General features: G+C 31.9%; 2 protein-coding genes across 4 annotated transcripts in view; one reads left to right on the forward strand and one right to left on the reverse strand.

Moving 5' to 3' along the window:
- Window positions 1-17,969: 17,969 nt before the first annotated feature.
- Window positions 17,970-26,682, forward strand: part of LOC118199905 (cryptochrome-1-like) — a 38,414-nt gene continuing 29,701 nt past the window's right edge. The window contains exon 1 of one of the 3 annotated variants that reach the window (XM_085816175.1): window positions 17,970-18,455. In XM_085816175.1, the coding sequence (XP_085672301.1) occupies window positions 18,286-18,455 (170 nt within the window). In that variant the 5' untranslated portion in view covers window positions 17,970-18,285. The remainder of the gene's footprint in view (window positions 18,456-26,682) is intronic. The other 2 variants (XM_085816174.1, XM_085816176.1) reach the window with 2 other exon arrangements.
- LOC146997850 (uncharacterized) lies at window positions 24,457-25,980 on the reverse strand. The gene is made up of 4 exons (XM_085814224.1): window positions 25,263-25,980; window positions 24,825-25,184; window positions 24,645-24,702; window positions 24,457-24,535 (listed from the first exon to the last, which is right to left on the reverse strand). The coding sequence occupies exons 1-3, from the start codon at window positions 25,978-25,980 to the stop codon at window positions 24,698-24,700; spliced, it is 1,083 nt and encodes a 360-aa protein (XP_085670350.1). The 3' UTR covers window positions 24,457-24,535; window positions 24,645-24,697.

Genomic DNA, 26,682 nt, shown 5'->3' on the forward strand with positions numbered 1-26,682 from the left:
CTTCTCGGGCTTACACAATGCCTCCACTTGAGCTTTGACTTAATAAATAGCAAGTCCAAAGAAGGGTTAAATTTACCCTTTATTCCAACTCAAAATATATGCACAGACGGTCCCTTCTCTGTTTTACACAATGCCTTCATTTGGGCTTTGACTTAATAAATAGCAAGTCCAAAGAAGTGCTAAATTTACCCTTTATTCCAACTCAAAATATATGCACAGACGGCCCCTTCTCGGGCTTACATAATGCCTCCACTTGGGCTTTGACTCAATATAGAAAATAAGAAACTCATTTAGGATATTTTTAGCAATGCGATTTGATTATTATGTTTCTTTATTTAGGCGTTCACACTTTTATTACTCATGATATAAAATTGTAGATGAATCTGTAAAGAGAATTACATTTATTACATTTCGTTATTTAGGCGATTATTACATTTCGTTATTTAGGCGTTCGCGCTTTTATTACTCACTAGCAGCTACGCGGCCAGCCTTCGTCTGTCTTTTAAATGTACCGGAAAAAAAACCTAACGGGAACACCAAATGTTAAATTTAAAAACTGCATGCAATTTTACTCTGCAGAGCAACTTTATCCTCCCCCCCCCTAAAAAAAAACTCACAATTTTTTTAAAAAAATGGAATTCATATAGCAAAATTACGATGAAATAATATCCCTTTATACAAATATTAATTATACTAATAAATAAATTAACCAGCTTCCCATCGCAAAATCTTAAGAATTAAAAAACTAGATAAGATAAAAACTTTGTTTCCTAAAAAAAAAAAAAAATATGCAAAACGTTTTCTATAATTAAAATTATATATAATTAAAACATAATATAAAAAAAGATAATGAAATAAGTAATATTTTTAAGAGAAAATAGTCAGCAGTACAGTATCCAAAGCAATGAATGAAAAACTGTTACCGAAACCACATTTCTAAAAGAATGAAACTATCATCAGAAAGCAATAACCTATCAAAATTGTGCTTTGTGGATGACATAATTCAAAATATACAACCTCTCTGCCATTAGCTAATAAAGAGAGTTAGAAAAAAAAAATTCTCTCTGTGTTGTGCCACGCGAGACACATGCGCGTCAGAATAAAAAGATTACGATGTGCATGTTGCGTGTCCAAAAATCAAAAGAAAATAAGCAGCATTTTATCTCATATTTTCGAAAGTCAGCAGTCCAGTATACAAAGCATTGAATGAAAAACTGTTGCCAAAATCATATTTCTTAAAGAATGAAACTATTCAAAATGCTGTGATAAAATCGAAAAGATAAAATAATAATAATAATAAAAAAATCTGGTTCGAATTTTGAAAAAATGGCTTCGAGGTGCATTGATGTAAAGAGAATTGTTTACTCTTTTCTTCCTACGAGGCTCTGGATAAAATATTATGCTTTTATTTCAGTAATTATTTTATGAGTTTTAAATAAAAGTTTATTTTATAAAAACGTTTTTTCTTACTTTTTAATTTTTTCCTTTTGTCTCAGTGTCACCTTATCAGTAAAATTAATAAACTGAAAAATCGTTTTTCAACAATGAAAAATCTTTGTAAATCTTCAACAATTGTATTACATCAAATAGTTAAATAAATCGAGTAATTTTTGCAAATTCGCGAAAAAGGTGCAAATTTTGAGAGTTTTAGTTTGTTTGGTGTGAAAAATAGTTTCAACATTAAATTTTCAAAAATCTATATCGAATTAAAAAAAATAGTCGCTTCGTTACATTGTTTTGGCAGCCACAATGGGTATGCAAGCAAAATTTTAACTCGATAGCTTATCAGGAAATAGTTTAAATATCCATGGCAAAATTTTGACCATAGCGAGACACAGCAACATGAGACACAGCGAGCTAAATAAAAGCCTATGATTGGAACGAATAAGAAAGTAAAGCACAAGAAAGAAAAGGTTACTAGTTCAAGAATGTGTGTGTGTGTGTGTATGTGATTATGGCAAAGCCTCGAGGGCTATCTGCCTAAGAGGAGGGATGCCTTCGTGGAGGACTTTCTAAGGTAAACTGGCTCGTATACACGTTACACATGGGGAAAACCACGAAAACGCCCATGCAGCCAGCCCGCTCGCGGGATTCGAATCTCGGACCGAACTACCAGTGTTCAGCGACTTTACCGCTCGGCCGCTGGTGGGCCTAGTTCAAGAATGAAAACTGCCTCACGTAATCTTTTCAGTTATAATCAAAAAATGCGAATCTTTCTTATCTTGTTATGCAACTGAAACCGAGTAGTGCCTAACCTTGGCACAAATTTCGTCAGAACAGCTAGAACACTCTGCAGTGAAATTTTAAAATCGAATCTCAAAGATTGCGATTATTATTGTTGGAGATCGCTATACTGTTTATTTTTAAAATAAAAAGTAAAAGATTGTCGTTTCAAAATTGGCAACAACAGTATAAACTCTAAAAATGTAACGGTCATTTGTGTTTTATTATAGCAGTTTCAATTATCGTCTGTTTTGTTCTTTGAAATCTTATAAAATAAATTAGTTCTTAACTTTTCTTGTTTCTGGAAACATTGCGCCTAATTTGTAACAAAATTTGTAACGTCAGCTCAAAACTGATTACTATGCGAATTTTCATACATACAAGTGGTGAATTTCGAAACTCATTTGAATTTTCAGATCAAGAATAAACGACCACGTGATCGTGTTTTGAAGCCACGTCATTAATACCAAATGAAATTAGTTGATTTAAAAGCAATCTATTATGTACTATTTCTCAATAAATATATGCCACTGTTTTACTTTTTAATCCTAAATTTATAACAAGCATTTAATTAATTTGACTGCATTTTACTAAATTTCTATGGGCATTCCACACAAGTATAATTGCACAGTATCTCGTGCAGACTGTTAAATAAAACTTTTTGTGTTAAATACCATACGATATTTTTCAACTAGCATAGAATTTTGCAGATGAAGAAGAAAAAATTATATTTTTACTTCACTGTACGAAGTAAAGGAAGTACTGTAATTGTGAAAAATTTCGGATCGCATTTGCTTTATTTGAAACTAGCTGTACCCGCCCGGCGTTGCCCGTGCATTTAGAAAATGCAGATAAGTGAATAGCGCAGGAATAGTAGTGTAGGACATGTAGACTGTGTCTCTCTCTTCCCCCCCCCACAAGCTACAAAAAAGAAATGAATTGTAATTAATCGATTTAATGTATCGTCAAAACAGCAAACTAACGCTAGAATAAAGAAATCAATTGTTACAATCGAACGTTATTTGAAAACAAATAATAATATCAGTGAGTCAAAAAAACCGTGATTAATTAATTATAAATAATTTTTTTAAAATTTTTCTAATTCAAAAATCGAAAATCGGGCTTCGAGGTCTGGTGGCCAGCCCCTTTGTGCTTCCGTATAAAAAATTCCAGGTCCCTGCGTGCGATAGATTTGGCTGGAGAGCTCGGTCAGACAGACAGACAGACAGACAGACACATTACACTTGCTTTTATTATTATAGATGCAGTTGATATAATGCTTTTTAATAGTAAATACGGTTCCTGCGAAAAGAAACAAACACTGTACTGGTTTCAAGTGCAAAGCCATTCATTTTGCGAAAGAAAACGGAAATCGTGTTACAGTAAGGATGTTTGTTGTTGGTGAAAGATGGAACGGATAATGATTATTTATTTACGGATTAAAAAAATAACAATGAGGATGAAGATGAAACAAAATTCGATCATACGACTGAAGATATAACGGAAGACGAGCCTGACGAACTCTTCATGTTATCCGATAATGAAAACGTTTAATTTCATAAGGTATGTCATTTTTTTTTTTTTAATTAGCAGCATTTGGATGCATATAAAAATCTAATTTTTTCCTTATTTTTAAGCTATCATTTTTATATCTGGCGTATAATGCACTTGCAAATTTGTGCGCTTGAGCCGGAATATACAATATATATGTATATATAATTACAAAACAATTTTTTTAAAACAAAATATAAATATGCCTAGCATTTTTCTCTTTGTGAAACATTAGTTCTAAATTTCTCACTGTATAATGAACATAAAAGTCGCTAACTCATCATTAATTTTAATGTCATCTCTATAAATCGATTAGACTTTTCAGCACTATTTTACTTAAAATATTGACTTAAATTTCTGAAATTTTTGTATGTGTGGTATCATTTTTACGAGATTTATGGCAAGAGAACAGGAAATGTAAAACAGATAAATGATTTGAAGAGAACTCTGAACCCAATTTTTTTCATCCACGAGCCTTCGCAGTTTACCTTGAGAAAAGTATGGAATGCGGTTTATCTGTTGTTCCGAATTAAGGAAAAAAAGCAATTACTCGTTTTCTCCTTTCCCCCCCCCCTCCTTTTGCCACTTAGCTTTCAGCAACTGGCTTGCACGTTATTTCATACCGAAATAACATTCACATTTTATGAAGTGTGGTGTACTTCACACTTTAGGAAGTGTGCTGGAATTCACATTTTAAAGAGTGTGCTCAATTTAAAAGTTAATCTTAACTGGCTTCACGTTGCGGTCTTTAATATTGGTAATTCTAATCGTTGTTCTATTTAGTGTTAAGGTGGGTGGTCCGAGATTCTGGCCTTAATAGCAGAGGAACTATTTTTTATAAAAATTATTCTAATTCTTGCCGATAAAACTGAACGAGCAAAGGGTCCAATAGAAGAGAAACTAACAGAAGCAGATTAATAGAAGACAGGCAACAGATTTAGAAGCTTTTTCTGCATTGGTTTTGTTTGGTATTTAATATGGCAAAGCACTCGAGGGTTATCTGCCTAAAGGGATGGATGCCTTCGTGGAGGACTTTCTAAGAGAAACTGGCTCGCATACGCGTTGCACATGGGAAAAACCACGAAAACGCCCATGCAGCCGTACCGTCCGCAGGGATTTCAGCCAAGGACGAGCTACCAGTGTTCAGCGGCTTTACCGCTAGGCCACTGGTAGGCACTTTTCCTGTTTTGGAGAAAGCAATATCTAAAATGCACTGAAATGTAAATGGAAATAAAACCCAAATGAATATGACAAATTACAAAAGAATTCGTAGGCCTCAATTACCACGAAATCGGAAATTATAAATTTGAATTAGTTAATAGTTTCGTTTCCGTTGGTTGAGAAATGACCTCTAAAAACTATTTTTGCAGAGGAATTAAGAAAGGTGCTATTACCATCAATCAACCTGCCTCCATAGCTTGAATTTTTTACAATCAAAGCAATTTACTGCTTACAAAACAATCGACGGACGCATCGATTTCTGATGAATTACCTGATTACGCGAACTTTGATGCAATCACAAAATAACCATAAGAACTGAAAGCTGATATCTTTAAAAGGAACTGAGCGAGTGTTGTAGCTAACAGACTGCACTCTGTCACCGAGGAATTTACTATCTTCTTTATTCTGGTTCATACTTTTGCAAGAATGCGTCAAAAGAATTAAACTCTGCGGGGTAATTATCGGGTCAGTTCATAAGTTCGTGCGCATTAAGAGTATGCGTGAAATTCACTATGACGCATTTACTAAAACAATACAATTTTGAACCTGTTGAAACTTGTCATCGTTTGACTAGCATATTATTCAGTTCGTCACCAACTTTCGTAAATATCGAACGTATTTTAGTACCCATAGAAGATGAACATAGATAATCAGTACAAACGTGCTGTGATACATCTTTTATTTTCGTGTGGTGAATCTGCCAGGTTTGCAGCGATAAAAATTAATAGAGTACATGGTGAACACACCATTAGTGTAAGGACTGCCCTGAAATGGTTTAAAAAATTTCAAGTTCGAAAAAGCAGCATTGATAATGAACCCCGTTCAGGACGTTTTGAACTGTTAGAACCAAATCAAACGATTCATTCAGAAGTTTATAGTGAACAACTTTGCCGTCTAAACTCAGAATTGATCAAAAAACGCCCACGATTGGTGGATATTAAGTGTTGTTTCATCATGATAACGCTAGACCGTATACGGCTCGAACAACGCTGCAAAATGTAAGTGAATTTAACTGGGAGCTTTTGCCACATCCTGCTTACTCCCCAGATATTGTCACAAGTGATTTTCACTTATTTCGTGCCTTACAAAATGTTTTTCTGGGAAAAAAATTAAATTCTAAACAGGATGCACACAATGAGCTTTCAATTATTTTGCATCAAAACCAGAGTCTTTCTACAGCAATGGCACAAAAAAGCTGCCTGTAAAATGGCGAGATATTGTAGATAATGGAGGAAAATATATAATTAATTAAAATGTTAAATTGTGTTTTTTTATATTATTTAAAAATTTACCAAAAAATGCGCATGAATTTATGGACTGACCCAATATTTCAAGGTCAAATAACCCTGCTCGAATTTTAGATAACTGTGTAAGGATTATTCCTTTCCTTTACTCCGTTCCTTCGCGGTGTAACTGGACGCACTTCCGACTAGCAGTCGGGAAGTGCGGAATTCGAATCCTGGCGAAGGTATCGTTTATATTTCGTATAACTTGTTTCCGAAATCCAACGATTCTGCAAGTGGGACAAGAACTAAAATGGGGTGAACGATAATTCATCATCACTTAGATGTGGTGACTAGATCTTCTCCTCCCGAGTGGCATTTTATGCCGAGGAGAATGTGAAGAATTTTCTTCTTCCTTACCTCGGGCGTTTATCATGTAATTGGAAAGCACATCCTGCTAGCAGTCGGAAGCTCAAATTCCTGTAAAAGCATCGCTGAATTTTCATGTTGGCTGTTCTAAATTAAACTTATTACTCTTCACAATAATGATAAATCCAGCACTAGGAGAAAAACAGATACGCTGTCTTTTAATAACGAGAAAAACTCTCATATGATACCCAAAGGTTCTTCTAAATCTAACGAAACTCTTAAATGAAAAAAAAAGTTTGCTAATCATATTATAATGTCTCGTATTCTTGTGTAATATAAACTGTACGAAACGTCTTAAAACTTAGAAGAAGTGAATTAGCACTGTGTCTTGTAAGTACCACAGAGACAGCGAAAGGGTGTAAAGGACCTTTTTATTTAACTCAAATCAAATTTACAGAAGAGACCTCTCGTTCTTACAGAAGCCAGCATTTACGGCTTAAATCAAAGACACTGAAAATTGTCTTAACTAAGCAAAAGTAAGTTCGCGTGACGGTTACAGAATTAGAGTATAACATGTAGATGTGCATCTCACTTTTTTGGTTGCAATCGGTCGCATCAAAAGTCCGTGAGATCAGATTTTTATTCTTATATGTTGATAAATTGTGCATTTTTTTTTGCTTTAAAAGTGACTGAATTACGTTGTTCTTAAGTTCTAGTTAAGCTTTTTATGCCTTAGTTAATCTGCATGCAATAATTGTAGAATTATCAATAATTTAAAAGTTGTTTAAGTGGCACTAGGCCTAGCGAAGCCGTCATTTATTTATATTTGAAACTCTTAGTAGAATAGTGCATTAAGTAAATTTTTGCACCAGCTTCGTTGTCTTTTTGTCGAGTGGGACCAAAAGTAAACTTTTGAATTTAGTACACGGAAAATTTTGTCGTCCTGCCTGCTGGCCAAATTGCTTGTTTCGGCGTAGAAACTCTAATTTTAATCGTATTTTTTTAAGTATTTTAACTGCATTTTTGTGTTTAAAATTTTCTGTATTTTACAATTTTCAGTGAAGATTGAATTTTTATGTAGTTTTGCCTTGGCGGGAAATGAGAACAAAACTGACTGAATGAGAAATATATTTCTAAGAAATTCGAGTAAATAAGTTTAAATAAAGTATAGAAAAAAAAAAAAAAAAAAATGTGTATAATTTAATAGGTGGTTTAAGTCATGTGATATCCACATCAGATATTTTACGAGAAAGTATAATATTTTCTTAAATGTAACTAAAAGGAACGGGGAATTGCATAAAAAGTTAGATTACGTAATTTAACTTTTTTTTTTTTTAAATTAAAAGTGTCAAAAGATGAATGTTCGTGAGCAGTTAGAAAACACAGGAAAGATAAGTAATCCACGCTATAACTAATGGGATAGTTATAGCGTATTATCAGTGAACCTGTTTTTCAAGCAATTTAATCTAATTTGATTATGTAGATTAAAGCACTATAAAAGCAAGAAGGACACATTGTTAACAATGGAAGAATAAACTTCATGCAAATAAACGAGATAAATTGCGAATGGTACTAAAAACTAATATTTGGAAGGGATCTTGAACTATGTTGGTGAGTTCAAATTTGTATAAAATGTTCGCAAGAACTTCTTTTTGTTTGACAGTCTCATTTGTTTATTTTTTTAAATCCATGTTCTTATCTTTCGGATGATATAACATTGTTTATATGTTGTGTATTACGAATAGTTAAATAACATACTGTTGCAGAAAAAAAAAACAATACTTAAATATTATGCATCGTCTGCTATTACTACTGTTCTCAAAGGCACTTTTCTTTTTCTTGCTATATTTTCCATAGACAGTTTTGTTTAATGCTGAGCACTTGTAATTGTAGTTTTAGCCGAAAAGGAACGTTAGTCCTAAATAGGATATTAGTCTCGAAACGGCATTTTGCTTAGAGACACTTAAATACGTTGTATCACTTTTCAAACTGTTGCCACCAAATATTATTGCCCTGTATTATATTTAAAGGAATTAAATAATGAAGAATTTGCATGAATGTATGTATGTTTCTCGCATTGTGGGGGGGGACAAGGTACCTAGAGTCATTTAATTTTGAATAGCGTAGTCCTTTCCCCTCGAGCATGGCCACTTGGAAACCCAAATTTTGAATTTCGAATTTGTTTTATCATCTATTTAATATATTGTAAAACGTTAGCGAATTTTGTGTATAACAAACTCAACGTTTTCAAAACGAGCAGTGCCGACATTGTATGGCAAAAAACATTTTTGTCTCCAGCGCGAAAGACTGTCTGTCAGAAATTCTAAACATATGCCGTTTTTACATAGTTTAAAGTTTTACTAAGAAAAGACTCAGGGGGGGGGCAAAAAAATATATACCAATACTTAACGCTTCATCGGGAATTCTATACGTATACTGCTATGCTGCTTTTCAAATTTTTGCCGTTTTGCTAATGAATTGTATATGGTGTAACTGTGAAAAAAATTTTGTTTAATAATAAAGCTAAAAAGATAATAAAAGTGTAAGCTGGAGTGAATGTAACAACAGACTGGTAAACTTAGAGCTCAGCGAGAGTGTAGAAAACCTTAACGAAACTTTTTGGGTGACCTTTAAAATCTGAAACATTTCCGATTTTTTAATTTTAATTTAATTTTATTTATTTTATAAAGACAAGGCTAATCTAATCTGTCATTCGGTTAATTTACCTTCAGTTAATCGGAAATGGACAGAATTTTTTTTTAGTCCAAAGGGATTTGAATCCCGAAGGACTATTAGTTTCGTTTTGGCATTTTGAGTCGGACTCATAAATGTCGGTTCACTTTTCAAACTGTTGCCACAAAATGTTAGAGTCCTGCATTATATTTGAAGAAATTAAATAATGAAAAATCTGCATAAATGTATGTATATTTCTCGTATTGTGATAAAACAACGGTACATAGAGTCATCGAATTTTGAATAACGTAATCCTCCAACGAATATGAGCATGTGGAAGACCAAATTTAAAATTTGAAATTTGTTTTATGATCGATTTCCTATTTTTTAAAACTTTGACGAATTTTTGATTAACAAACTCAAGGATTTCAAAGCGAGCAATGGCAACGTTGTGCAGAAAAAACATTTTTATCTCCAGCGCGTGAGTCTCTGTATCGGAAATTCTAAAGATATGCTCGTTTTAAAACTATTTTGCGATATTGCTGTTGCACTGGATCTTATGGTTTAAGTGCGAGGAACATGATATTTAATAAAGAAAGGTAACACACAAAATGTTAAAAAACGCCCCTTTGGACGTAATTTAAAATCTGAAACATTTCAGATTTTTTTTTTTTTTTTGTTTGTTTTTGTTTGTTGTTCTCAACAGGTTTGTAGCTGTTACATACTTCAAACGTCAGGGAAAATATTGACAGACAGCAAGAATAATGATAAATATGGCACCTTATCAGGTTCTGTTTTCCTCCTTACTTGATTAGGGAACATTAACTGTCCTGACTCGGAACAGGAAGCTTACTAAAGCTATGTTCAATAAATTTGGGAAGTAGACAATACACACAGGAAGGGTATACGAAACCCTTTATTTTTCTCTCTTTACAATGATTTCCGGACTTCGGAATACAGAGACCAACCACTTGTGGTCTGAACGTAAGAATATAAAAATATTAACTAAACTCTAACTAAACTAACTTTGGATTAATCAAACAAGTGCCTAACTCCAAGATTGGCCGTATGTAGTACAGAGAACTGCTAACACTACGATACGTTTAAAATTATCAAGAGGATTAAACCTCTGGCCTTGAAGGCAACCAGCAACCGAGTAAAAACTGCTAAGGCAAGCGGCCTGCTTCAAGTAACTCCTTCCTCTCTCTTGCTTGGCAAAAAGCCACAACTTAAGTACTTGGCGTTCGCAAGACAAATTTGCATAAATAAGTTAAAGCTTTTAATTCTGCCCGGAAGTAGAAAATAAGAAGTGATAGTAAAGATTTAACATAAAATAAACGTTAGTAAAACTTAGGATCCTTACAACCTGTGTCTTCCTTGTTTATTTATGCTTGCTTACGAAATATGAGATTCTAGGTTTTTTCCCCTTGTGTGACCGAATCTTGCTTTGTTTTCGGCTCTGGAGTTCGAGAAAAGTCTACACCTTGAGAACTGCTCGTAAAGACGACTTCCTCATAACACCTTCCTTCAAGCGAACTTCCTTCTGACAGACATCTCATTTGCTGCAAAAATGTATGTATGTATGTTTACATACGTTAACTTTAGGATAACATTTACTTTTCTAGTGCTTCAGAATCTTAGCTTAATAAAAATTGCTGCATCTAATTCTGTACCAGGATATTTAGTTTCTAATATTAGAAACGCTCGAGTCCAATGGTGGCAACAGCAATCCAAAAATAAATTAGTAAAATAATGATAAATATAACTTAACAGATAATATGAATATTAAAACTAAGTACAAAATAAAGAAGTAAGGAAAGTATTGATAAGCTAAATTAAATTAATGATAATTAAGTAAATAATAAATTAAAATGTATCTGTCACTAAATCAAATAATAAAGTCATCAAAAACTGAGTAAGTTAATAATAAATTAAAATACGATATTGTAAAAAAAGTAAAATGAAACAAAAATAAATAAAGTGTGATAGAATTAATAGCAACGAGATGTAGTTTGGAAGCTAAAAGAATGGTGATTCAAAAATTATTTTTTTTAATGATGATTAAAAAAAAAAAAAAAAAAACGCTTCCTTCCCCTCCATCCAACTTGCGGATATATTTCTAATTAAGCATTCGCCGGGAAAAGGCGGGCGCATCGGCTTTTCAGCCGTCTCAAAACTTAAAACACTTATATCTCTGACAAAGAGACCTAAATTCATCCCAATTTTGACAAGAGCACCAAATTTGGAATTTGTTTTATTATCTGTTTCATATTTTGTAAAGCACTTATGAGTTTTTGATTAAGAAACTCACGATTTCAAAGGGAGCAATGGCAACACTGCACGGAACAAAATTAAAAAAAAAAAAAAAAAAAAAATCTGAAATGTTTCAGATTTTAAATTACGTCCAAAGGGGCGTTTTTTAACATTTTGTGTGTTACCTTTCTTTATTAAATATCATGTTCTTCGCACTTAAACCATAAGATCCAGTGCAACAGCAATATCGCAAAATAGTTTTAAAACGAGCCTATCTTTAGAATTTCCGATACAGAGACTCACGCGCTGGAGATAAAAATGTTTTCTCTGCACAACGTTGCCATTGCTCGCTTTGAAATCCTTGAGTTTGTTAACCAAAAATTCGTCAAAGTTTTAAAAAATAGGAAATCGATCATAAAACAAATTTCAAATTTCAAATTTGGTCTTCCACATGCTCATATTCGTTGGAGGATTACGTTATTCAAAATTCGATGACTCTATGTACCGTTGTTTTATCACAATAAGAGAAATATACATACATTTATGCAGATTTTTCATTATTTAATTTCTTCAAATATAATGCAGGATTCTAACATTTTGTGGCAACAGTTTGAAAAGTGAACCGACATTTATGAGTCCGACGCAAAATGCCAAAACGAAACTAATAGTCCTTCGGGATTCAAATCCCTTTGGACAAAAAAAAAAAAAAAAAAAAAAAAAAAATTAATCATATTCAGCGCGCGAAATTGCGTATCGGAAATTCTAAAGATAAGCTCTTTTAAAATTATTTTGCGGCATTGCTGTTGAATTGAATTTTATGGTTTAAGTGCGAAGAACATGACATGTAATAAATAAAAGTAGCACACAAAACGTTAAAAAAACGCCTCTTAGGACATAATCCTTCAGATTTTTTTTTAAACCTTTTTTTCTAATTTTCAGTCTTTAAATTGAGTTTCTTTATAAGGGAAAGTTATTGAAAGTCCTTCTGTTAGTATTTCACATAGATATTTTAGAGGACGACCCAAGGGCATCGAAATTATTACAAAACAGGAAACGCTCATTAATTGTTTCAGCTTTCCGCTTTGTTTAGATCTTTGAAACCGGAAACTTATACCTTTCACGTTTTTTCGTTCATCTGAAGGCGATCTTTAAATGTCTGCCTATCGTTATGATGTCGATAAATGCAGTAGAAGGATAGTGGTTGAAACGAAATACATAAACTGTTTGAAAATTACAGGTGATGCTTCAATAATTGCTTAAATTTATTTTTACTTTCGATTATGTTGGAAGACTGATTACTGCTTAGAGTCCCTTCAATCCTCCTCCTTAATAAATAAAAAAAAAAAAAAAAAAAAAAAAAAAAAAAGTCTGAAAGGTTTCAGATTTTATATTTATCCAAAAGCGGCGCTTTCTTAACCTTTTGGATGTTACCTTTATTTATTAAATATCATGTTCACTTAAGGGGACTCATACACCTTAAAACCCATAAGATCTTCGAATACGTGACTATAGCAAGAATTGGAATAACTTATTTATTTTAAAAGCAATTACTTCCAACTTTTTACAGCTGACTACATAATATAGCTGCTTTCTGAAATAGTCATCGGAAAGTTTGTGTTGCCACAAATATTTTTATAATTTAATCCGCTTTGTGAGAAAAGTTTTCGTCATGTTTCCACCTTGCGCGCACAGTTTAAAACATTCTGTTGCATAATTTAATTCCATATTTAATATATAGCTTTTATAACATTTAGAAACTACTGTGAACCAAAAATTCTAAGAATTTCATGTTAAATTTTAATTTTATTTGGAGTTGAGTTTATGAGATGTATTTTAATTAAAAAACTCTGTAATGTTTTCGTGCATAACATTTTTGTAATATTAAAATAGTCATCAGATTTTTGGTTCAGTTAGAAAATAGTACCCATATAAAGAATTCTATCGAATTTCAAGTACGTAGCATTAGCCATTTTTAAAATATCATGCGTGCAAGGTAGAAACATGACGAAAACTTTTGCCACAAAGCGGATTAAATTACAAAAATATTTGTGACAATACAAACTTTCTGGTTACTAGTTCCCAAAGCAGCTATATTATGCAGTCATCTGTAAAAATTTGTAAGTAATTGCTTTTAAAATAAATAAAATATCCCAATTCTTGCAACAGTCACATATTCGAAGATCATAAGGGGTTTAAGGTGTATGAGCCCCCTTAAACTATAAAATTCAATTCAACAGCAATATTACAAAATATTTAAAAAGAGCATATCTTTAGAATTTCCGATACACAGTCTCACGCGCTTCTCTTTGAAATCGTTGAGTTTGTTAATAAAAAAAAAAATCATTAAAGGTTTACAAAATATGAAATAGATAATAAAATAAACTCCAAATTCCCAAATTTGGGCTTCCAGATGCCCATATTCCAGCGGAGGACTACGTTATTCAAAATTAGATGGCTCTAGGTACCGATGTTTTCTCACATTGCGAGAAACACACATACATGCAGATTCTTCATTATTTAATTTCTTTAAATATAATGCGGGGCTCTAATAGTTGGTGGCAATAATTTGAAAAGTGAAACTCCGTTTCAAAGTGGACGACGCAAAATGCCAAAACGAAATTAATAGCCCTTCTGGGCAAACTGCTCATTTGGGCTAGTAAAAAAAGGACAATTAATACATACATACATACATACATATATATATATATATATATATATTTAAATTCAAAAGCCTAAAACTTGCGCTAAACCAATAATTCATATTAATTTATAATAAGAAATCTTTCCATATACCATTTGCAATGAACACAAATTAAATATAAAACCATGAAAGAGAAAACTTTTTAGAATGTAAAAGCATTTTAAATAGTAATTTCAACTCTTGTTTATAAATCGGCTAAGAAAAGTCTTTAATCGCAAAAATCCAAAACCAAAAGTAAATTTTAAATATTGAATAAGCAGCTATTGTCATTGATCGCAGATTAATTCACTTATCAAAGGGATAAACCAATCTACTATCAATTAACAACAACTAAATTAAAAGAGTGTTTCATCTTCTTTTCCAAGTAAGTATCAAATTATTTGCTAGATTCAAACCATAAGTACAACTAATACTGAATCCAAATAAAGACTTTAGTCCATTTAAGCCATAAGAATCTTGTAAAACAAAATAGCAAATAACCTTAAAATTAAAGTTTCTCCTTAAGAACAGAATTAATCGGTACGAGATGCTTACTTTAGAAGACATATCCCCTACACGCTAAACTCTAGAAAAAATTCAAAAACAGAAGTAAACAATTAAAGAGTTTATTCAAAATCATAAGAAGATAAAAAATTATGCAATCTTAAATTAAATTAAACAAGAGTTGAAATTACTATTTAAAATGCTTTTACGTTCTAAAAAAAAGTTTTTTCTTTCATGGTTTTAAATTTAATTTGGGTTCCTTGGCGATGGTATATGGAAAGATTTCTTATTATAAATTATTATACATATATATCTTTATATATATAAGCGGCTAAAGTGTGTGTCGCCGATAGTTTATTGTTGCCACTCGGAAAAATGAGCGCGGAAATTAACGTTTCCGCAGTTTTTAATTAATATGTCAGCCGATTAAAGTCGCACGAAGATGAGGACGGTATCGATGGATTCGGAGAATTTTTTGGAATCCGAGGATACGTGTCTTGAATTTCAACTCGGCGCCGTTCCGTAGATATTCGAGAAAAAAGAATTTGACACGAAATAAATCCCTGTAATAGAGAAAACCCAAGAAAGTGTAAAATGTAGGGGAAACGTAGGGGGAAAATTAGTTTTTAATTAATATCTGGGCTAATTAAAATCCCAGGAAGACGCGAATGGTCAAAATGGCATGCCACGGACCTGCGGAATCCAACGGTGTGCTTCGCTAAGCCCGGAAGCCAGCCGTTTCGGAGGAAATGATGTTACTTCTCCCCATATATATATATATATGCGGCTTAAGTGTCTGTTTGTCGCCGATAGTTTATTGGTTGCTTGCGTAAATGTACTAGCCAATGGGGTGAAGTTGCCGTTTCAATTGAGACGTAGACAATTTCCTGTAAAACTTGCCTTTGCTATGACCATCCATAAGTCTCAAGGCCAAACGCTTAAGCGCGTTGGCATTTTTTTACCTCAGCCTGCATTTGGAAACGTTCAACTTTATGTTGCCTGTTCAAGAGTTCGTGAAAGAACGGACGTAAATTAAAAAATAATTGATGGTCCTCTGCAAGGCGAGCTTAAAAATGATGAAAAGATCTACACAAGAAATGTTGTGTACAAAGAAATATTTGACATGAGAATTAACATTTCGTTATTTAAATCACCTTTGTTGATTGATCTAGCGGTGGGCTCTTAAGAAATGTACCGCCAGTGGTTTCCTTCATTGCACTTTTCTTTAAGCAATTAAGCAAGTAGAAGGGGAAACCCCCCGTGGGGCAGTAAGCAAAGGGGCGTTCCTCGCTGCCTGCCCTGGGTAATTCAGTTTAGTTTAAATTAGCAGACACTTTTGCACAAATAATTTTAATGACAACTTAGAATATCTACAACAGCGGTCATTTCGTATGACCGCCGGGCTTTCTAGTATATATATATCTGAAAAGTTTCAAATTTTACTGGTCGCCCAAACGGGTTTGTTAAGGTAATTTTTACTCTTTTGCTGAGTTCGCAGTCTACCAGTCTGCTGTTGCTCTCATTGCAACTAGCTCAATTCCCCCCCCTTTATTATTCCGCATCATTTTCTTCACATTTACGCCACATACAATTCAATAACAAAACTGCAAAAATTTTAAAAGCGCTATAGCATCATTTAGACTTCCCGATGCAGCCGAAAGTGTTGGCATACATTTTTTTTTTTTTTCAGTCGTTTCTCAGTTTATCACATCTAAGTTCAATTCTTATCTTACTGAGACGGCTTTGCAAACGCTTTTTGCCTTTATTTATTTATTTTTTTTTTAAAATTATTATTAACATTTTGTGTGTATTCTGTTCTTACTCCTCTTGGAATAAACAAATTTAAATGTTTCGACGCAAAATGCCATTTCCAGACTAATATCCCATTCAGGATCAAATCTATTGAGTTAATAAATAATTAAAATTCAAGCCTGAATAAGTAAATGAAAAAATAATAATTTCAGATATAGTTAAATAATAAATTAAAATATTTGAACTCATTCTTTTGGGCTCTTACTTGAATTTACAATTTCACTCAACACTTAAGAAGAACTGGACCCCGAATTCGATTAAATGTAAATCCTGGTTTAGCTTAAATATTTTTCCAGGCATTAAAAAAAAATCTGTAGACTAAGATCAGATTAAAATTTCATTTTAAATCCCATAAGTTTCATATTTTTTGTAATTTAATATTCTTTTCTCTCTAATAAGCAATGAGTAATAACTTTTTTAACTAATAAGCAATGCAGGAAAAATCAAGTAATCACTAAAATAAAGTGAAGCAATTTTTAACTCCGAAACCAGAAACTTTTTTTTTATTGCTCGAATTTCTGAGTTGTGAAAATTATTTATTATAAGTTTAGTATGGATGGAGGTGGTACCCTCACTGGGGGGGGGTCAAATGCTCATCTGGATATTGATTAATTAGTGCTTTCTTTGTTAAATAAATGCACAAGGGCGCAAGAAAAAACATCATATCAAATTGGTTTTCTTACAGTATGGCATCATTATTTTGAACATCTAGTTAAAATATATGATCTTATATTCTGCAACTTGAGATTTTTAAATCTTCAACTTGAGATACTTGTTGATTTTTAAATTAGTGGGCCTTTTATAACTGTTTAGCTTAAAATTATTTTGTGTGCTAAACTGAAATCCGAACACGGGCATAAAGTTGCACTAAAAAAAAAAAAAAAAAAAAAAATGCATTTTATATTCCCCTCTCTTTTTTTAGGTATATTAAAATCGAATCATTTATTATTATAATTAAAAAAATGTAATTATAAACACTTCATAGAAGCGTTAAATTGCAATCTAAAATTTGCAATTTGCAAATCCCCTCTGTATATCCCGAGATCAAAGTCAATATCCTATAAAAATACCATTAGAAATTTTAATTAGATATAATCATTTACAGCACATAGTAATAAAAGTGAAACTAAATTTTGATAAAAAGTTAATATTTTGTTTTTCGATTCTATCATTGCATATCAGATAACAATTGTCAAATTTCTTTGCTTTCTGTTTCTAATGAAGAGAATTCGATACTATCACATGGCTGGAAAATAGAGTTCGGCTTATTTCCTTCCGGCGCTACTTGCCTGACAATGCGTTGTGCAACGTGACTTATTCAGACGTCAACGCAATCAACCAATGAGAGCATTTGTCTTTAAATTCTGTTTTAAGTCACGTTGCAAACAGCATGCAGATCTACGGAAGCCGTACAACTTAGAAAAGAAATTTCGTTATTTTGTTTTAGTGCCAATGACTGATATATTTTCACAATATAACTGTAAAAATTATGTTAATTAGTTGCTGAAATATTTTCTATAATTTTCAAGAACGTCGAGGAGGAAGCTTGTAGTTTAAGTAATTGTTTTTTTTTTTAAAGAGAGCTTCCGTACTTTATTTCACACCTTCGACTTGGCTGTGATTGGTCAGCTTATCAGCTCATTCTGTGGCCATTGATATGTTGAATTAACGGCGTTACCATATTGTAATGTTTTGTGGAGCTGAATTATTTCTTTAAACTGTTAACGCACAAGAGGTTATCATGTATGTTTCTCACTCTAGTAGGATAACTTAATTATGACTACTCAAAAGCAAAAAAATGTCATCCATTGGTTTCGAAAAGGACTGCGATTGCATGATCAACCTGCATTAAGGGAAGGATTATCTGGAGCTACTACTTGGCGTTGCGTTTTTATTTTAGATCCGTGGTTTGCTGGCTCATCAAATGTTGGTATTAATAAGTGGAGGTAAGTTCATTAGCTATTTCATGTAATATATATTGTGTTTATTTTCAAACCAAAATACCAAAATACCAAAAATACCAAAACAGTTCCAGAAAGTTCTATATATAGTCAAGAGGTATTGAGCTTTAATCATTAGATATAAGTATTTTGCTTTCGATTAAGCGTTTTAAAATTGTGTAGTCTGTGACATTTATATTCTGTAGAAGTTCTCGTGTCAACCTTTAGCCAAGGTCTTTGAAAAAACTTGTGACATTTAAACCTTACGCAAGTGATTCTGAATTTCTAAATTCCGTAAAAGTTTATTCTCAGGGTTTTAAGTTTCGTTCCAGCTAGCAATAAAGCAGTTTTTTTGCATCCACAATCCGTATATATACATATAATATGAACACTTAACTCTGGTATTTATTTTTAGCGTACAGTTTTAATTCTAATATGAACCAAAATGTGAAATTTTTCTCTAAAATGTCTTATTTGTTTTATCAACTTAATATATTATTTAATCTGTCTTTCTGTACACTTCTTTGGGCAAAACTTAGAACTTTGGCATGCACTAAAGTATAGAAAACTGTATAATCTGTGTCCTGTATGGATTTTTGTGTATCATTAGTTTGACTAATGCAGAGAACCTTGAATCTTTTGACATAAAATTAACTTAATCGAGTCTCATTATTTATAGAAAATAAATATTTCTAATTGTATGAAAATATGGAACACTTTTAGATTTTATCAATAATTTTATGCAAGCAGTTTATTTCACATCTCATGTAAAAAAAAGTTTGGAAACCGATCATTTCTGTTTCTTATTATTCTTTAATTCTAAAAATTAGTATATTGCTATATGATATTTTTAAAATTATATGTAAATTTCATTTTTAAAAGAAATGAATTTATATATTTTGTTGCTTATAATTTTTCAACTACATAGAAATAGCAGAAAATATTTACATTGTAATATATAAGAATAATTATAGCATCCATAGAATTTATACTGAATCTAAATGCATGAGATTAAAAAACTGAGGACTAAAACTTTCACCTGCAAGTGTCGTACTGGTAAAGATATGCAGACTGTTCCGTAATTAAGTAATGGTGGTAAATATATTCAGATCGGTTGATCTTTACATTACGGTAACATCCCATGATCTCTTCCGATTTAAAGAACCGTAATTCGTCCATTAATATCACATGACATATCCCATGATCTCTCATTTCCCCCACACAAAATAATGCGTAATCGGAACTCAGTACTGCTCACATTATTACCAAAGTCCCAGGTAGTAACATTTATCGCCTCCAAAATGTCGCCAAACTACCAGTTACCGTAATGTAAAGATCAACCAATAAATTTTCCAAACAGAAAGTCATTACAATGTGTATTATGAATTCTCCAATATGAACATTTATATGATCTGAAGGTTGATCTTTACATTACGGTAACTTGGCGATTTTTTGGCGAAAATTTGGCGACCAACTCTCCTACAGCAACCCTCTATTTTTTTTCCCCGCCGCCATTTTGTCTTCACGAAGTAAAGACATGTTTCTTTTCATCTCCTGAACACTTCTTCCAACAGTCTACTAGCCGAATTACACTTATGCTAGAAATTTTATCTAACAAAACTGCTTAATCATGACAAATATTCACTGCAAAATTGGGAAAAAGTGCACAATACCATACTCCTTACGCGTTTTTCAAAATAACACATACACATAAACCATGTACACGTCGACTTATTTTTACTTAAAAAAACATCCCAGAATTGCACAAAAATGGCATTGCGCACACTCTTCACTATATCCATGTACACTGCTTTTATCTCATAAATTAAAAAAATTTCACGAAAATACATGACAATTTTCTCAATCTTTAAACCCGGTAAAAAGAACATATATGACATTACATGATCGCGAAAAAGTATTTACCCTTTCCAAATATGAACATTTCCACATATAAAATAAATAAAATATCCATAAACTTTTACCTCTAAATCATCTATTACATTATACACGTCACCAAAGAATTCATACATGAAGCATTACAAATATTTATTATCAAATATTTAAATTATTTCCATGCACATTTATTTCAACTTAAACATACACCAAATTCCTACAAGTATAAAATTCACAAAATAACTATCATTTCATTAAAATATAATTAAATTCAAAAACACCACTTAAAATATACATGAGCACATACATTCAATTAATAAAAATTACCTTACAATCCTAATTACTTTAAACTAAATCATTGCTAATAACAATTTTCCCAATAATACCAAATTCCTTTCCACCTTACATTTCCAACAATGCATAAAAATAATTAAAAATACTAACTTACCTAATCTCCTTCAGAATCTTCGGTTGATCTTTACAATATGGTAACTGGTAGTTTGGCGACATTTTGGAGGTGATAAAGGTTACTACCTGGGACTAATGTGAGCAGTACTCAGTTCCGATTACGCATTATTTTGTGTGAGGGAAATGAGGGCTCATTTCGGATACCCGGCTCTTGGCTGAATTTGGCGAGTTTTTGGCCGCCATCTTGGATTTCAGAAATGCGCCAAAAAGCGCATTTCGAAATCCAAGATGGCGGCCAAATATTATTTCCCTATCCGAGGGAAGTGGACAGGGAAAACAATTCTGAACTGCCAAAAGGAAAAATTGAACTTACCCTTGTTCATGTTGACATGATGACGCCTGACATTCCCTATTTCTTCAATGTTGTACAACATAGTTAATGTTATATTACTAAGCATGATATGATAACTTACTAATTGTAATTCAGTCTAAAGTAATAGAACAAGAAATTTTAATTAACGTGTACTTTAACGAGTGAAATGTTTTGCATGAAACGCTATAGGGCGAAGAAGTACTTACGCTCAAACTGTAAACAATCGATTTAAAAGAAAGCTTCCGACCTAAAAATTTGACTTGCATGTAATTTCGGCATTATATTATTTGGCATTTAAATTAATAATGAATTTATATTTAAATTAATTATGTTATGCAGGTAAGTGTATGATAGTTAAACGTGATATATATGGATGAGAAATGAAAAATTAGAACATTTATTAAGGTATTTGTAATATATGGTAAGTTCTTTTTAAGAAACTTATTTTTCAGTATATAGCACTCATTTTTTTTATTAATTAATCAATTTGAACATATATTTTCTATTTTTCCCTGTGTTAGAATTTCAACTTTTTTTTAATTAATCAATTTAAACATACATTTCTTAACTTATTTTTCAATATGCAAGAATTTCAACTCTTTTAATTAATCAATTTAAACATATATTTCTTAACTTTTGTTTCAATATGTAAGAATTTCACCTTTTTTAATTAATAAATTTAAACAAATATTTCTTAACTTATGTTTCAATATGCTAGAATTTCATATTTTTTAATTTATCAATGTAAACATATATTGCAAAATGAAGGTACTTACCCCTAGATGACATTGCTTGTACAATCTTTGTCTTCTTAAATTATGTTATTTATATTTATATAAAAATTTCACTTTTTCAGAAGAAAATTTTTATCCAGGTTCTCACAGTTTCACCTTTTCACAAGAATATTTTTATCCAGGTTCTCACAGTTTCATCTTTTCACAAGAAAATTTTTATCTAGTTTCTCACAGTTTTGCAAGAAAATATGTATCCAGGTTCTCACAGTCAACAAGTTCACAAGAAACTGTGTATATGATAACCAGGGCTAGAAAGGGGGCATATGTCCGTGGGCACATCATCCAAGGGAAGCCAAAATGATGTTACGAATTTTTAGAGTTGAATGTTTTCCATTTTTGGCCAGTAGTCGGGAGGGGCACAAAATCTTCAGTTTTCCCTGGGCGCGGAAAACAGTAACTATGACTCTGCTGATAACTTATAAAATTTCATTTTTTCACAAGAAAAACTGTTATAGATTCCTTCCTTGTTAAAATCCAATACTTCGTTTCACTGAACTCCACTCTTATAGATCGAGGCCTGTTCATCAGATCTGAAAAAGAACAATTTTTACAAGCATTTTGCATTTTGAAATTAGAAATGATTCCATTTCCACATCACCTTAAGACTTACACGTACTTAAAAAAAGAAAAATCTTTTCTTCTGCTTTTTGACTATTCATTTTAATTGAAGCATTACCAAATTTTGTAAATTAGTTTTTATAATTATATTTAAATCAATTATTTATAAAAAATATTTATGCGGGTATTATCATATAATTTCATTTAAAAAATAGGCACTATTTTCACATTACATGACGTTACATGCAGGTTAAAGTGATTTTTAATTAAATCTAAATTTGATAAAAAAAAATAGAAACAGTAAGAAATGTGATTAATGATATTAGTGAAACAAAATAGTTACAAATAATCCCAATTTTTAAGCTAGTACGTGTAAGACTAGGAGGTAGGAATCCTGATGCGTTTTTTTTTACGAGGTTTCGCCAGGAGCCATAATCCTCTAATTTTAATGTGTACACATATATTTTATATTACTTACCATTCAGCACCACATTTTGCAGTTTTCAGCAGTATTACTTGGCAGTTCACTATTTGGAGTTTTTTGTAGAGAAAATATCCATGTTATATATGCAGAATACAAGATAAATAAACAAGATTTTAAATTTCATGATCGTCGAGATTTCCTGTGGTGGCAGCAGTTGCTCAGTTCCTTCGCTTTCAGGTGTGGCCCGCATCAGTCGTTTCAACTCGGATGTGTTTCTTGAAAGAAAAACCTGGCTATACCCCCAGGTACTGGGTTTGTCATCCGAGTTGATTTCTCCATCTGCTTCTTCCCTCGTCTAAGTGGCAGCAAAATGTTATTTTTGAAGTCCCTAAACAAAATATCCATATTATGCATATTCAAAATACAAGATAAGTAAACAAGATTTTAAATTTCATGATCGTCGAGATTTCCTGCGGTGGCAGCAGTTGCTCAGTTCCTTCGCTTTCAGGTGTGGCCCGCATCAGTCGTTTCAACTCGGATGTGTTTCTTGAAAGAAAAACCTGGCTATACCCCCAGGTACTGGGTTTGTCATCAGAGTTGATTTCTCCATTTGCTTCTTCCCTCGTCTAAGTGGCAGCAAAATGTTATTTTTGAAGTCCCTAAACAAAATATCCATATTATGCATATTCATAATACAAGATAACTAAACAAGGTTATGATAATGAAAACATAAGTTAGCGTATATATAAACACTTTTATTAAATTTTTTAATATTTTTTCTAAAAGTGTTCTTTCTGTTGTTTAGTTTTAATCTTTTGTTAACTACATACTCTTTTTAACTAGAAAATAATAATTGAACATAGTACAAAAATACACAATTACCACAAAAGGGTGGCAAGTTTAAGAAGTTAATAATGTAAGATTGAATCCTTATATTTAAAATAATAAATAAACAGTAAAATTAAAATACTAAACATAGTATGAAAATACATAATTAAAATAAACAGGCTGGAAACATTAAAAGTAATGAATTCACCTGTATATTTTCTGACTGAAGATTCATTTCTTTCCATGATTCATTTCTCATTTCTGCAATATTCTTTACCTGAAAGGGGTGATAAATTATCCTTAACAATAAAATGTTTTCTGGTAAGAAGTAGGCTGGAAACCTTTAAATTAATCAACTCACCTCTATGTTTGTCAATTTATCTGTCAAAATTAGTTTTCTTCTTTCTTTTATTTATTTTTTTGGATTACCTAATTTGCAATAAAGTTTTTTTTACTGAAAAATAAGTAGGTAAACTTATACTAATAATAACTAAATAAATTTTACAGTTGCTTTTACTGAAGGAGTAGTATTAAAATAAAGTGAAGCACTAATTTGAAACATAAGCTGTGAATGGTTAAAATTTTGTCTTACCTCTGTCATAGTATTTCATGACATTTTGGATCTGCAGCTGTGAAAGAAAGTTTATTTTAATGAAGGAATAACAAAATATATAAAGAATAGCTCTCACGTCAAAATAAAAGTTGAGAATAACTGAAATACACATTTACCTCTTTCTGTAAAAGATATGCTACATTTTCGCAACATTTCCATCCTTTTGTTTTCTGGGCTCTGTTTTTTGGTTGAATTCTAAAAGGAAATAAAAAATAACAATTTCATGTAGTGAAAAACAAAAAGGTATTACATCAAAATTTGTGGACCATCTGAACATTTACACAAATTATAGTAAACAATTTACTTGTATGCTTTTCTTATCATTTATTCCAGTTTTAAAACTTGGTCTGTGTTCCCTTACTCTGAAAAATAAGCACATAGATTATAATGGTATGTAATTTAATATTTAAATGCAATTTTTGTATGTATATATATGTAAATAAATAAATTATGTCAAAAATAAAGTTATATTTGTTGCTTTTACCCCATTTATCATCATCTTCCTGAATGAATGGTATATCATCATCTTGTCGGGCTGATTTCTTTGGAGGCATCAGGTCCTCAATTCCTTCGCTTTCTGATGTTGGTTCGTCCAACATTTTAAGTTCAAGGCCGACTTTTCCATGGCCTGGATACACAGCTTTAATGTCCTGTAGAAACTGAGCAAGTCTTTCTCCATCATAAGTAAAGGGCTTCAAGCGGAACCGCCTGTAATAATGTACAGCCATGTACTGCGTGCAAATATCATCTGTTCTCTTGCTCTTTATAGACCTCTTAAAAAGTTTGTTTTCACCCTCAAGATCATTTATAGTGTTCTGTTTATCATCGGGATCTACGAATACGCCTGTAAATAAAGGATTAATGAATGTTAAGGATGGGAAAAAAAAAATGTCACTCATTAAAAAAAAAGACACATATTTACCTTTCTTGTGATTGGTAGTTTTATGTGTTGCTGCCGGAAATAAATTTTCTATCCTTTTATATTGTGGAGCAGAGTCAGTGTATATGAAGGTGGTTTCTGGGTGAACATGACGTTTAATGTAAGGCCACAAATGCCTTTTGCTTTTTCCTTTAACCTTGAAAAATAATCCTTCTTTGTCTTCTCGACAGTAGATGCCTAAAACTACGATGGTCATACTTTTGGTTACCCTGCCACGGTTGTACTTGCGGCGGGTCAAAAATGTTTCATTAATTAATATAGATTTTCCTTTACCACCTAACATTCTGCTATGATGAGAGGCAAAAATTTCACATACCTCATGACAATATGATAAAAAGTCAACAATAGTCTCATTTGCAATTACTGGTAATTTTTGCTTTTCCCTCCATAGCTTTAGCTGCTGATTTATGTAACTGAAACTGTGATCTAGAACAAAGTACACAGTTATGACTAAAGCTTCCCTTATTGGGATTTTTGTACCCTCAAAAAATGTATTTTCAATGGGGTTAATCATGCCAGAGCAGTTGTTGCGATTTCTCAGGCTGCAGACCCAACGCCATCCGAGCTTTGATTCCTTTCTCTTGTTGCTTCTCATCGGTGCCTGGCACTTGGGGCAAGGTGGTGCCTCATCCTCTCTGGGAAGAAGTCCAGCATCGGTGACAAACTCGAGTGCAGCTGCCTCTGTATTAATTAAATGCATGTCAGTAATTAAACAGAAATATTTCAGTTTTTCATGCAAAGAAGCCATATTCAAAAAAGTCAGTACAGTGACAGAAATAGTTTAATGAAATTTATTGTTAGAAATTTCAGAAACTTGGTAATTATGCAAAAGTCAAAACTATCAGAAATAAAAAAGTTTAATAAAGATGAAAAGTAATTATAAATTTAATTAAACAATATTAGTTCATTATAGGAAGATAGAGAAGTGAAAAGTTCAAACTAGAAAGTACTGTTACAAAAAAAAAAAAAAGGAAAATAAAAATAATAGTAATGATATGTATCTATGAAAACAAAGTATTAAAACAAATTTTAAGTGAAAAATAATATTAAAAAATGTAATGGATGAAAATAGATTAAAAGTAAACTTAGCTTTGGCAAAGTCCAAACCACGTTTTCACGTAAGTACCGAGGTACTGATTTTTTTCAGTACCTGACAGACAGACAGACAGCTGCACGGGCTTAACCGCGGCAAAATATGATCGCGAAAAATCTTCTTTTTTAAATTTATTTAAAATATTTTCGAAAAAAAAATATTTTACTTTACAAATAAATGTTTTTCGGTACATATGTTTTTTTAAAACATTTTTAAACAGAGATGCAGAAGAATAATAGGTATTGTTATTTTTGTGTGCAGATATGCGTGCGTGATGAACTAAAAAATGATTTTGAAGGTTTCGTGGCA

This window comes from Stegodyphus dumicola, chromosome 4, assembly GCF_044657685.1.
Source record: "Stegodyphus dumicola isolate Sdum_Otavi_A_Nest chromosome 4, ASM4465768v1".
Lineage (NCBI taxonomy): Eukaryota > Metazoa > Arthropoda > Arachnida > Araneae > Eresidae > Stegodyphus > Stegodyphus dumicola.